This window comes from Nelumbo nucifera, chromosome 8 (assembly GCF_055504915.1).
Source record: "Nelumbo nucifera cultivar China Antique chromosome 8, China Antique-T2T, whole genome shotgun sequence".
Classification (NCBI taxonomy): Eukaryota; Viridiplantae; Streptophyta; class Magnoliopsida; order Proteales; family Nelumbonaceae; genus Nelumbo; species Nelumbo nucifera.
In genome coordinates this window covers 9,357,085-9,368,545 of record NC_142656.1, presented here as the reverse complement: position 1 = coordinate 9,368,545, position 11,461 = coordinate 9,357,085, and the positions used below count along the sequence as shown (strand labels likewise).

General features: G+C 40.8%; 2 protein-coding genes across 3 annotated transcripts; one reads left to right on the top strand and one right to left on the bottom strand.

The window, feature by feature from the left end:
* The first annotated feature begins 352 nt into the window (after nucleotides 1-352).
* Nucleotides 353-2,081, top strand: LOC104592128 (ARM repeat superfamily protein). The gene has a single exon (XM_010251333.3). It carries the CDS (start codon nucleotides 909-911, stop codon nucleotides 1,932-1,934), a length of 1,026 nt encoding a protein of 341 aa, XP_010249635.1. The 5' UTR covers nucleotides 353-908; the 3' UTR covers nucleotides 1,935-2,081.
* A 3,110-nt stretch (nucleotides 2,082-5,191) lies between these two features.
* Nucleotides 5,192-10,354, bottom strand: LOC104592126 (uncharacterized). 2 transcript variants are annotated; one of them, XM_010251331.3, is made up of 4 exons: nucleotides 9,892-10,354; nucleotides 9,024-9,468; nucleotides 8,739-8,854; nucleotides 5,192-5,861 (listed from the first exon to the last, which is right to left on the bottom strand). In XM_010251331.3, exons 1-4 carry the CDS (start codon nucleotides 10,193-10,195, stop codon nucleotides 5,440-5,442), a joined length of 1,287 nt encoding a protein of 428 aa, XP_010249633.1. In that variant the 5' UTR covers nucleotides 10,196-10,354; the 3' UTR covers nucleotides 5,192-5,439. The 2 variants fall into 2 exon arrangements, with proteins under 2 accessions (XP_010249633.1, XP_010249634.1); XM_010251332.2 differs by having other exon boundaries at nucleotides 9,024-9,464; nucleotides 9,892-10,352.
* Between the last annotated feature and the right edge of the window lie 1,107 nt (nucleotides 10,355-11,461).

Here is an 11,461-nt window from a genome sequence, read left to right as displayed (position 1 = left end):
GGCCAGACTCGGGCTTGGGCCTAACAAAATTTTGTTTATAAAGAATAAAAATCCGGCCCGGCCTATGAACAGGTCTAATCACGATCAAATTCATTCATCATCAACAAAATCGATCCTTGACCAGTTGACCCCCTCCTAGCTACATGCATGGTGCATGTGCATGGGGGGTATCATCAGCCTTCAGCCCGTCAGCTGCTAATCGGACAGCAGCGCTAGTCAGTTTGACCATTTGATCAACATTTTCCTCAATAACCCAAGAATGGAGAAATAATCGAAGCCGGTGGTTTGCCTATTTAGCTACCATGAAAATAATAAAAACAACACACACACGCCCAGACGAGAGATGAGGGCTCACGGAAGGAATTGTCATTGTCAATTTGTCATTCAGTAAGTGGAGTGGGACCATGAATCAATTACAATTTCCCCGGCCCCATGTACTTCTAGACGGGCACGTTCCACTCTGAATCCCTCTCTTCATTTTTTTTTGGGTTTGGATCCATGTCCATCTGCATTCTGCACTGTTTCTCCTGCTCTGCTCACGTCTAGTGAGTAGTGGCGTTTCATTTGTTACTAGTAGCAGCAGCTGCTCTCCATCTGCATGCACACTGATAGATAGAGATAGATATCGCCCCAGCCAAGCCAGCTCCTTAGTCCTTCCACCATGTTTGACTGCTTGGACTACACTGCTTTTGTTTTTCTTCTACTCCTCTCTTTTCCTGCCTCCCACATAGATATTAGCTAGAATAGATTATAGATGGATGGATCGATATATAGAAGAAAATAAATTCATACGAATCCTTTTCAGTCCACTGATAGAGACTTTCCCCAGCTCTTTTTCGATTGATCGAGTCTGAGGCTCAGCAACTTCACCAGAGCCCAGAATTTGGCTCCCTATCTCTAGCTACACCATGAAAACCCATCACCCCAAGCTCAAAAGCCCACCTCGTCCACTCTTCTCTTGTGGTATCTTTAGCTACTGCACTCAAACAGTACTTAGCCCCACTACTACTCAGACCCCAACCCTCCCTGAACCGGCTTCTGACACACCCCCACCTCCTCTTCCTCCTCCTCCGCCTCCGCCTCAACTTTCCACACCACCGTCCCGGCCTCATCCGGAGTCTGAGTCGTCTTCGTCTTCTACCTCCCAAAGCTTTACACAATGGCGATTCCCGTTGCCACAATCCCCGGTCGTACATCATTACGCATCAGCCGAGTTGGACGCACCTCTGGAATCCACGTCTGCCCAATTACCCAAAGCCTTACCGGAGACCGACACACCTCTGCCACTGGTCTCCAACCTCGAAGAGCTCTTCCACGTGGCGGAACTTCAGTTCAGCACCGGCTCTGACAGTGCTCGGCTTTCAGCTCTTCACCTGCTTGAACGTTCTCTTGTGCCGAATCCGCCGGCTGATGGAAGCCGAGACCCCACCTGCCCGCCGTCGGTAATGAGTGGGGTGGTAAGATTTCTGAAAGATCCGGCAGGTGCCAAGCCTGCAACAAAAGTTCTGCTGGCATTATGCCTGGCAGAATGCAATCGTCACGTCGCCGTGGAGGCGGGAGCAGTTGCAGAGGTGGTGGAGACAGTGGCGGAGCTAGAAGGATCGGCGGCAGAGCGGGCGCTAGCTGCGCTGGAATTGCTATGTACGGTCCCAGAGGGAGCTTCGGAGCTGAGGGCCCACGCCTTGGCCGTTCCAATGCTGGTAGAGATGGTAACGAAGATGGCGGGAAGAGGGAAAGAGCATGGGATAAGTGTTCTGGCAGTGATTTTTGGAGGGGGTGGCGAGGAGGGGGTTGCTCCGCCGGAAGAGGTTGGTCGAGCAGTGGTGCTAGCGCTACAGGGAGAGTGCAGCGCAAGGGCGAGGAGGAAGGGGGCCCAGATTCTAAAGGTGCTTCAAGAGAATGGACGGCTGGATCTGACGGAGGACGGGCGCTGATGAACGTTGATGGACTTTTGTTCTTTTGGCATACATAGGCAGACGACAGACGTAGAGTAGAGGAGAGAGAGAGACCATCTTTTTTTTTCTTCTTTTTCGTGTTTTGTCCTATACTCCTATATTGAATTTATGTTTAATATTCTACAATTCTACTTGGTATTTTGTAGCTGAATGCCTGAAACCCTTCACAGAAAATGAAGTGTGGGAGTCAGATGCCGGCAGCACAGAGAAACAAAAAAGGAATACTTTATACATGTGATGGGATGCCGGCGACCCAACTCTCTCGGATTCGCGTGCAGTGGTTTGTGTCATTGTGAATGTGTGTGAGACATTGTAAATTGTAATTAAGTTCGCAGTCCACACCTCGCAGGGGTGCAATTTGGGCAGGCAGGAATTGGACTTTTGTCAAAATTTAAATGGGTCCCGTCCCGGCCCATAGGGTCTAATCAAACCAGTGGACAATGTAAACTTAGGCCCATCCAAGTTGCACCACTATTAAACAGGGCCGGAACGTGTAGCGTAGCAGTGTAGGTCATGAGGTGACACAGCAAGAGGCAACTAACAAGGCGAAGGACCAGTGGTGGTGTATCAGATTCAGGCCACGTATTTGAATTTACAAAGTGGACGGGCTGGAGGTCTATTTATTAGTGTTGAAGGCTAATTCATCATATTGACGTATGTTGGAACAAAAACGGCCATCCTTGGTAGTTGGTATGGGTCTCAAGTCTCAACTAGGGGCAACGTCATAAGGTTACTTCTGCTTGCTATCTTGCCAAACTCTGTCTATAGTATAATTCACAATGCACAGAGCTAGGGATGTAAACGATATTCAAAAGTTGGATTTTGTATTCATTATTTAATATAATCACATCAAATTTGGACGGCTTTTTCAAATTGTTCAAATGAGCAATCATATACTTTACGTTGTTAAAATTTCCCATACTCAAAAAGTTTGAGAATCATCCATATAATTGATACTAGATTTCTTGTTTATTCAACATTTTAGAAGAAAATGATACAACTTAGGGGCAAATCATACATAAAAAAAAAAACCATTAAAGAAAATATATCCATTAAGAAGAAAATTAAGAGGAAAATATTATGCAGAAAATAGGGAAAAAAATTAAAAGTTAGCCAAAAATAGAAAAATTGCAACCTTGTACGGGTGCAGCTCGGGTTGGCCCAAGTTAACATTATACAGTGCTTTGGTCTGAGCCCATTCAAATTTTGACAAAAACCCACCCCAAGTTGCACCCCTGCAAACTTGAGATGCTAGATTTCTAGTCACCAAAAAGTGTAAAATAGTAAGAAAAAAAACTATTTAATTTGGCTAACAATGAAAAGAGAATAATGAACTTGTTGCATTGATTACTAGGAACTCTATATGCTCCGTTAGCTTTTCATTTTAATCTTATTTTATTTGGCCTATAATTACCAAAGTGCCCTTACCATATGTTTTAAAGTTAAAAAAAAAAAAACTCAATTGTCACAATTTTTTAGACTTATTCCTACAAGCTTATATTAATAAACTTACAGGAATCTGATATAGAAGCTCTACTCACTCCCTTCTCACATGATTTTAGAGCCATCAAAAGACTAGCAGTTACACCAGTGAATCTTTCTAAACATATTTTTTTGACCAGTTACAAATGGAAGAAGCATTGTTCATAATATTCACAATAGATAGAGCATTGCAATGAATAACCAGATCTTTAGGCTATGTTTGGTTTGAAGGAAAAGGTAGGGAAACCTTATACAGGTTTCCCAGTCTTTCCCTTCCTTTCCCTACCTTTTCCTTCAAACCAAACATAGCCTTAATATTTCTTCTCCATGCTTCCTGAAGGCCCAAAATAATTGCCTCCCATTCAGCATCCTAGGGTTGTTTTGCCTTAACCATATGACCTGCTGCTGCAATCTCCTCTCATAACAACATATGAACTAGTCTGATTAATGAATTACATAAAGGATCATCAATCTGTGTACTGGCAATATTGATCCTCTCCTATTTCTCTAATAACTGATATGGGATCTGTAGAGACATCCTCATGCAACCTCCTGTTCCTTGCATCTCATATTAGTCTAAGAGCAACTGAAACTCTTCAAAAGGCGCAAGTGTGACGCTAAGGCTTAAGCCTTTTAAAAATTAAAACCATCCTACTATCTAGTCTAGTCTCAAAAAACGATTGTGAAGCCTTGAACGGGCTCAACAGGGCTGGTCACTGACCTAACCCGTCTTCTTGTATCCTTTTAGGTTGTTTTGAACTGGGACTAGGGTCGGGATCATACGCGTCCAACCCAGGTTTGGTTCAAAGATACCTGACAATTAATTTTTAAGGCCACAACTAAACAAGGCGTATTTCCATGGTTACAGTCTACAAGAAGACAATTAACCCGTCTTCTTGTATCTTTTTTGGATTTGCTTCGAATTTAGTATAATAATATACACCCATGTCGGATTTCTGGATTATAATATCATATATTTATTAACAAAATCAACTTCAAACTGCCTTCGACAAAACTAGATATATCATACACCAACGAACCAACCACTGTCTAAGTACCCAGGATTTGTGTAAAATTCAGTTATTCTCATGTGAATTAATATAGCATCTGTCAAAGTGATTGGTTAGTGTAGGAAATCCGGATTCCTTTGGGCTCAGTTTGGAAAGAATACAAATACAAATACATACAAAATAATGCAAAATATAAGGCTTTAAACTCTACAAATCTGTATTTGTACTCTTTCCAAACTGGGGTAAAACTAAAGTTCATATTGCTTTTGTGATTTAAGGTTGCTTTTGCTATGATGCTTTTAGAGATTCACTTCAATGTGGGCTGAACTACAATTGAAGCGGCCGAACTATGGATGGGCTATCGTGAATGGGCTCACGCTGGCCTGGAGGCTAAGAGACTGAGACACAAAGGATGCAGAAATCTTGTTCTCCAATCATACCCCTTTATCCACCACTGTTCAAGCCCTCACAACTCAAAAGATGTCCTAATTGGAAGGTAACTCTGTAACTCGCTTTTTTCAGTCATTCGCTCCTGAAAGCAAAAATTGTGCACACACCCCAAGACTATGGCATCTAACTGCTCATCGGGAATATAGAGTACCCTTAGGTCTTGTTTTGATCTTGTGCTTGTTAGTTTGTAATAGTTCATTGTTTAAATAAAAAAAAAATGTCATTGAAATTTTGCAAAAAATAAAAAGAGAATCAAAAAAGAAAAAGGTATTTAGGCAGTGATAAGCTCCAACATTTAGGCAACCAATTATATATATTTTTTACGGTAAAATTACTCCATTCCATATAATGTTCAGTTAAAATACAAACGATTATCAGGAAATGATTCTGCAAACCTAAATGCATTGAAATGAATGGCATGGGGTATACAACAATCGAACTTCATATATGTGATGCAAGAAAAATGCAAAATATTAGTAGATCCTAGATTTCCCTGCATTTGGGTACACCCTATAAAACCTTTACCATCTATTCCCGCGTATTCAAGAACCAGGTTCAGATATTTGAACATAAACCATCTGAGTGTACCCATTAAATACAGAATTCTCAAGTCTTGTTAAGCCAAGCCTCTGAAACAAGCCAAATCTACCATCTTCAACAAGAGGTGTCTGTGCACGGGCAGGATCATATCTTGTTTGATGGGTAAGGGAAGGACCTGCCACCGGAGGAAGTTCCCAATAGACATCTAGTACCGATTCCACAAATCTGCTGTTCTGAAAATGTTCAACATAAGAAATTGCCTTGTTGCTATGGTTGAAATCATCCCGCATCTGCCCTCTAACTCCCCACCATGCTCCATCTGGCCCACATAGTTCTTCTCTGTCCACAGCCTTTTCCCAGAACTTATTTCTCTGCATCCTAATCCTAGCTTCATCACTGTCTGGGAAGCAACTATGACCGCCACCTACAAAAAATGAAAAATCCCAATAAGCAACTACTCTTATAATTATTTTTTCTTAAATTTTGTATAAAAATTCTACCCTCAAAGTAAATAGCATATTATTTTCGCTTATATAACATATCTCCATCTCCCATTAGATTTTGGTATTCTTCTCTTATGCTTCACATTTTACAAGTGGATAACTGTTATTTAGAATATAAATTTTCAATAAAATAGATTTCTGAAAAAATTGAAGAAAAGGGATAGAGGAAGGGCAAAAAAAAAAAAAAAAGGTTATGAGGCCATCCCTGTGCCTGTGTGGAGGGATTAACTAATAATAAGAAACAAGTTATCCTGTTAATTTACTGCTGCAAAGAAATTGGTTTGTCACAATAAATGGCGATTACTACCCTATCTAATCGTGAGTAATTTTAACTTTATTAATATAAACTTGTAGAAATAGAGATAGGACAAACAACCTTTGACAGGGTGGCGATTACTACCCTATCTCAATGATAATAAACAAGTTACAAACAAGCCCAATACATTAAATTTCTAGCAACCCCCCATTTTTTCTTTTTTCTTTTTTTTTTTTTTTTTTTGGGGGGGGGGGTGGTTAGGAGGGATCAGCACTAGTTAAGTAGTAGCACCCATTGACTCTTCAAAGCATGATTTTGAAAATCGGACCAGAAATGGAAAGGTTTTGGCCACCAGTTCCCAGGTCAAATGGTCCAACTGTCCAGTCCAAACCCGGGTCAGATGGTTTTGGGGTCCAAAACTGGACCAGGACCTATGACCGGTTCCCAGGTCAACCAATCCAGTTTTCAAAACCATGCTTCAAAATTATGCACCTTGTTAGCCAATTGTCTGTTTTATTTCATTTTTTACCAATAACTGCAGATTTCATTAAATAAGAAAAAGAATGTGTACAGAAAAATAATACAAGGACTTAGAGATAAACTCTCTTATCTCTCCCCAAGCAATTTTCTTTTTAGAACTGTGCCCAAAACATATTTTCTCTCCCCACCCCTTGTGCTTTGCCAAAACATCTGCAAAGGAATTGACAGTTATTTAAACTTTTTTCTTGTTTTAGTTCCACACCTTCATTTATTCACTTTGTAACCACCCCACCACCAATTTTGAGTCTCCTTCAATAGTTAATTTCCTTATGTTCATAATCCTTGCCCTTTGTTCTCCTATCATTGCCATGACCTCATCCCTAAGAGAATCATCCTCACCTGCTGGGCCTGAGTATAGAGCAACTATCTTCCCCTCATCATCTCTGAAAACCCCTCAAATTCCTGACAACCTGGATTTACAATACTACTTCCATCGAAGTTGAGTTTAATGAACCCCATCTCCAGTGGAGACCACAAAGGAGTGGCGATGCTCTTTTTGTGGGACAATTCAGCCAATCGGCCCAATCTTTCCAGTTTCTAAGCATATCAGCCACTGTGGTGGATGAGAATGTTTCCAAGGACTTCAACCAATGGGTTGTCTAATTGTAATAGATTCAATTAGAGACTCCCTACTTCTCTCCTTAGCTAAGAAAATTCTTGAATTTCCTTCCTCCCAAATTGTTAACAGTATAGCTGCCCTTACAGATCTCCACATGATTCTCCCCCTCTTCTTTGGCCATGCAAAGGTTGTTGTAGCAAAGAGGCCATTGACAGTTCCTTCCACTTCCTGTTTCATTTCATTTCTATAAACACAACCACTTCCTTCCTGCTTTCCATCCCAGCCTATGACAGTTTTAGAATTGGAGTACTGCAAGGAGTTCAGCCCTTGTTGAGTCTCCTTTCCTTTCTGATTGTTCAGAAAACAGAAAATGGGAGCATGTTCCCATTGATACTCTTTGTTCTCTATATATATTTTTTATCAGCAACATGGAAATGATTTCATTAATAAAAAACAGGCATAAGTACAACATGAGGTTATGAAAAAAGAAGAAAAACACAGTTATAGAAAAGCAGACTCAACCCAGATATTACAATTGAGTTCTTTGTACCCCGTGCTTAGCTAGACCATCTGCCAAGCTGTTGGCAGTTCTTCTCACCCACTTAACTCTTTGTTCTCTATATCAAGATCCTAAATGTGCAAAACTACAAGATATCTTAAGAGACAACCATGCTACATGAAGAGAAGACATGGGTTTCATCTATATGTATTGAAGATTGTCACACATCCCCTGATATCACACCTTAAAACATCATAATAGCATCAGGGGACTCTTACATCTTTTATTTTTCTTCCTCTTCTCTGTGTGGTTGATTATGCTTTTCTTTTATCCTTATTTTCTTCTTATACTTTTATATTTCTTTTCCTTTCTTTGCACAGTAGTTTTTAAGTTTTTCTTTGTCTCTATGTGCATTGGGAAAGTAACACTACTTGTTGACTTGATTTTAGCCTATCCTTGCTATAATCTATAAATTCTGCACAGAACTATTCATATTAGTCACAGTAGCATCTCCACAGAGCTCCTCTATGTTTTCAAGCATCAGCAGTTGGCATTGAATTTGATAGATACTATCATTATTAAGGCATTATTCACACTATAATTTCTAATAAAAAGTAGAACTTTCAGTTTAAACAAGGAAATATATGTATTATAAGATACAACAGGAATACAGGACACAAGGTATACATGCTTCATTTTTTTTTTGGTATTACATAGTACATAGTACACACTACAGGGGATTCAGGGATGGGGATAGGACAGGTGTACGTGAGGTCCATTGGCCATGCTACAGAGAGCTTGCAGTTCCCCAGTTTTGATTTGACCACAAACATTATTTTGGAGGAGTGCCAAGTGACCATTCAACTTCTGGATCATTGGCTACATGCTTCATAAGATCATATATAGCATACATGAAAAAGTAAAATAGGATAGGAGAAACACACCTCTAATGTAGAATTGATCACATATCTGCCTCAGTGAATAGTGATCACCAGTTCCAGTGTCATAGTTATCCTCAAACACAAGATGTCTGAAGCCAGCTTTCAGAGCCTGCTTAAGCCTACCAGCTCAAAGCATAAACATGGAAAATTTATCAACTGGAAATTCCTAAAGGAGAAAAGAAAATGAAAGACAAACATGCCCAACATATTACAATAGTTAAAATATAAACGTAGTTGTGCATAAATTGTTACATAAATGTTTAAGGAATTCCAGTTTAGAGACAGCACCTCTTTAGTTCATTCTGATGATCATCAAAAAAGATGAGAACACGATTAGCATCAGTAATCCCATGTTTCTTCATGACACTTCCCCAATTAACACTACCGAAATCCACAAAGTCCTTGCCAGCAAAGTATGTGCAATTCCCATCAACATAAGCAGGTCCTTTCCTGAGGTACTTCTCTGGGTGCCGTGGTGTGAAAGACACTATGGGTTTGTCTGGCATTGCTTGTCGGAGAACCCAGGTGGAATGCCCCTTGAAGGCACCACTCTCAATCATAAGATCTGGCTTCAGCCACCGCGCAATGAACCAAAGACCAAAGCTATGGTCGAATCCCATCCCATACATGTTATTTTTTATGGGACGGGTTTCGTAGATTGGTACAAACTCCTCCAAGCCCTTAAGCAAATCCTTTGACGTCCATTCAACCGTTCGCCCATGTTTCGATCTGCCTTTTTCCAATGACACGAATTATTTTTGATCAATATGACATGAATTAAATGGGGGTAAATTAAGAACTCAATGACTCGGTATTCAATTCATCAGGTTAAGTAAACTCTAAAACTTTCTCTCAACTAGCATTGTAGTTACATACCATCCAGACAGGAACCAACCAAGCGAGTGAAAACATGAAAAACAAAACGAAATTTTCTCACATCCACATCAAAAACCAACAGAAAAAGAATTTTTGAGTGGCGGGGTTTAGTGACCAGATAAAGATAGACCAAATTAATGAACGAGTAACAGGAATGCAGCAAAACTCCTTCAGATCTGACATGAGCATGACTCGTTAAAAGAAGCCAACATGAAGGAGGAAGACAGAACCCTAAAGCAAACCATTAAACAAGGCCGAGATCAGAGCGAGAAAAACTTACACCAGGGTACACCGAGGTATCCGAAGTCGGAATCAAGGGCGTCGATGCTAAAGAAATTCATCCGAGAAGAAGGCTGGTAGGAAGAGATACAAACGAGATTGCGGGAATGCGGTGAGAAGAGGGAGAAGATGAGAAGGAAAAGAAAGAGAAGGATACATGGCCGCAAAAACCCAATCTTATTCATGTACTGGGTGGTTCTCACGGCGAAGGAGATGTTCTTTCTGGTCTTCGATTCGTCATCTTCGTCGTCTCCTTCTTCGCTATACTGCGCAGGTCTGCGCAAAGAGAGCACTCTCTCAAGCATGCTAATTGGCAATTGCTAAGGGGGGGAAGAGGCCAGAGCCAGAGCCAGAGCCAGAGCCCAGAGGGAGTAGAGTGTGAGCGCGAGTAGTAAGGAATAAGGATTATGACCCCATCGTCATCGTCATCGGTTGTCCTCTCACCTCTCTTCTCTTGGGTTTTATTTCGGCCTTTTCACGCATTTTGATATTTATATGATAATAATTAGGCGGGAGAGATCACGCTGATTAATTTGGCTAAAATAGTGTGAAGTGTGTGATCCCTCATCCCTGTGGCTGTGGGTCGTGTTCATCATTCAAGGGCTAAAAATTAATTTGAAAAGTTATCACATTTTGAAGTTGCTCATCTTTTATGCTAATCAGTCGCGAATAAGAGGCTTTGCTCAATGTGGTTGTGGTCCCCCCCCCCCTCCCATGATTATTATCCATAAATCGATTAAACCGGTGACTAAACTCTAAAGTATTTCCCATATTGGGGGTTAGTTTTTTAAATCTTATCGCAAATGTTAGATAAGTGTCAAATGGCTAATAAGTTGATCAAGTCTTTGCCTGATTGTAACGGAGATTTGGAATCAAATTCCCCTAGTGATCAGTTGCAAAAGCCTTTTGGCTGATTCTTGTGAGGTCGGCTTCAGTCCATGGTTTTTGAACCGTCATTGACCTAGATGGTCGGACCGTTTGGCCAGGGAACCATCCAAGCAACCTGTTCCATTTTACCCCAAATCCGATCTCTGGTAAAAACCGTTGAATCAGTCAACGACTCATTGATCCGAGTAGTCGAACCGTTGACCTGTCAATCCATTCAAAGGTTTTTGACTGTTTTTTATGTTTAATTATTTTTTTAAATTTTTTGTTAGAATGGGCCGTCCATTTGAACTGGAAGGTCAAACCATCGACCCAAAAACTAGTGGCCAAAATGATTCCGTCTCTAGGTCATTTTTTAAAACCATGCTTCAGTCGGTGCTCACACCGTTCGAACAGCCTCTCCCAACCTTGCATTAGGAATATCTCCCTACTTATATGCTTTATATCATAGAGGGAGATATTCCCAATGCAAGGCTGTAATGGGTTTGAACGGGTCATGCACTGATTAATGCTGAAATCGATTGTTGCCCACACTTTGAGTTTTAGATCAAATTCCAATGTCAATATGGTTGAGTGGTGGGTGGAGTGGGGTGGGGGTTATGGGAACAGGTTCTGCTCCTCACACAGGGATGCCTCATAGGCACATCCACCGTGCATTGGAAACATCTCCCGTGAATAATAATTTA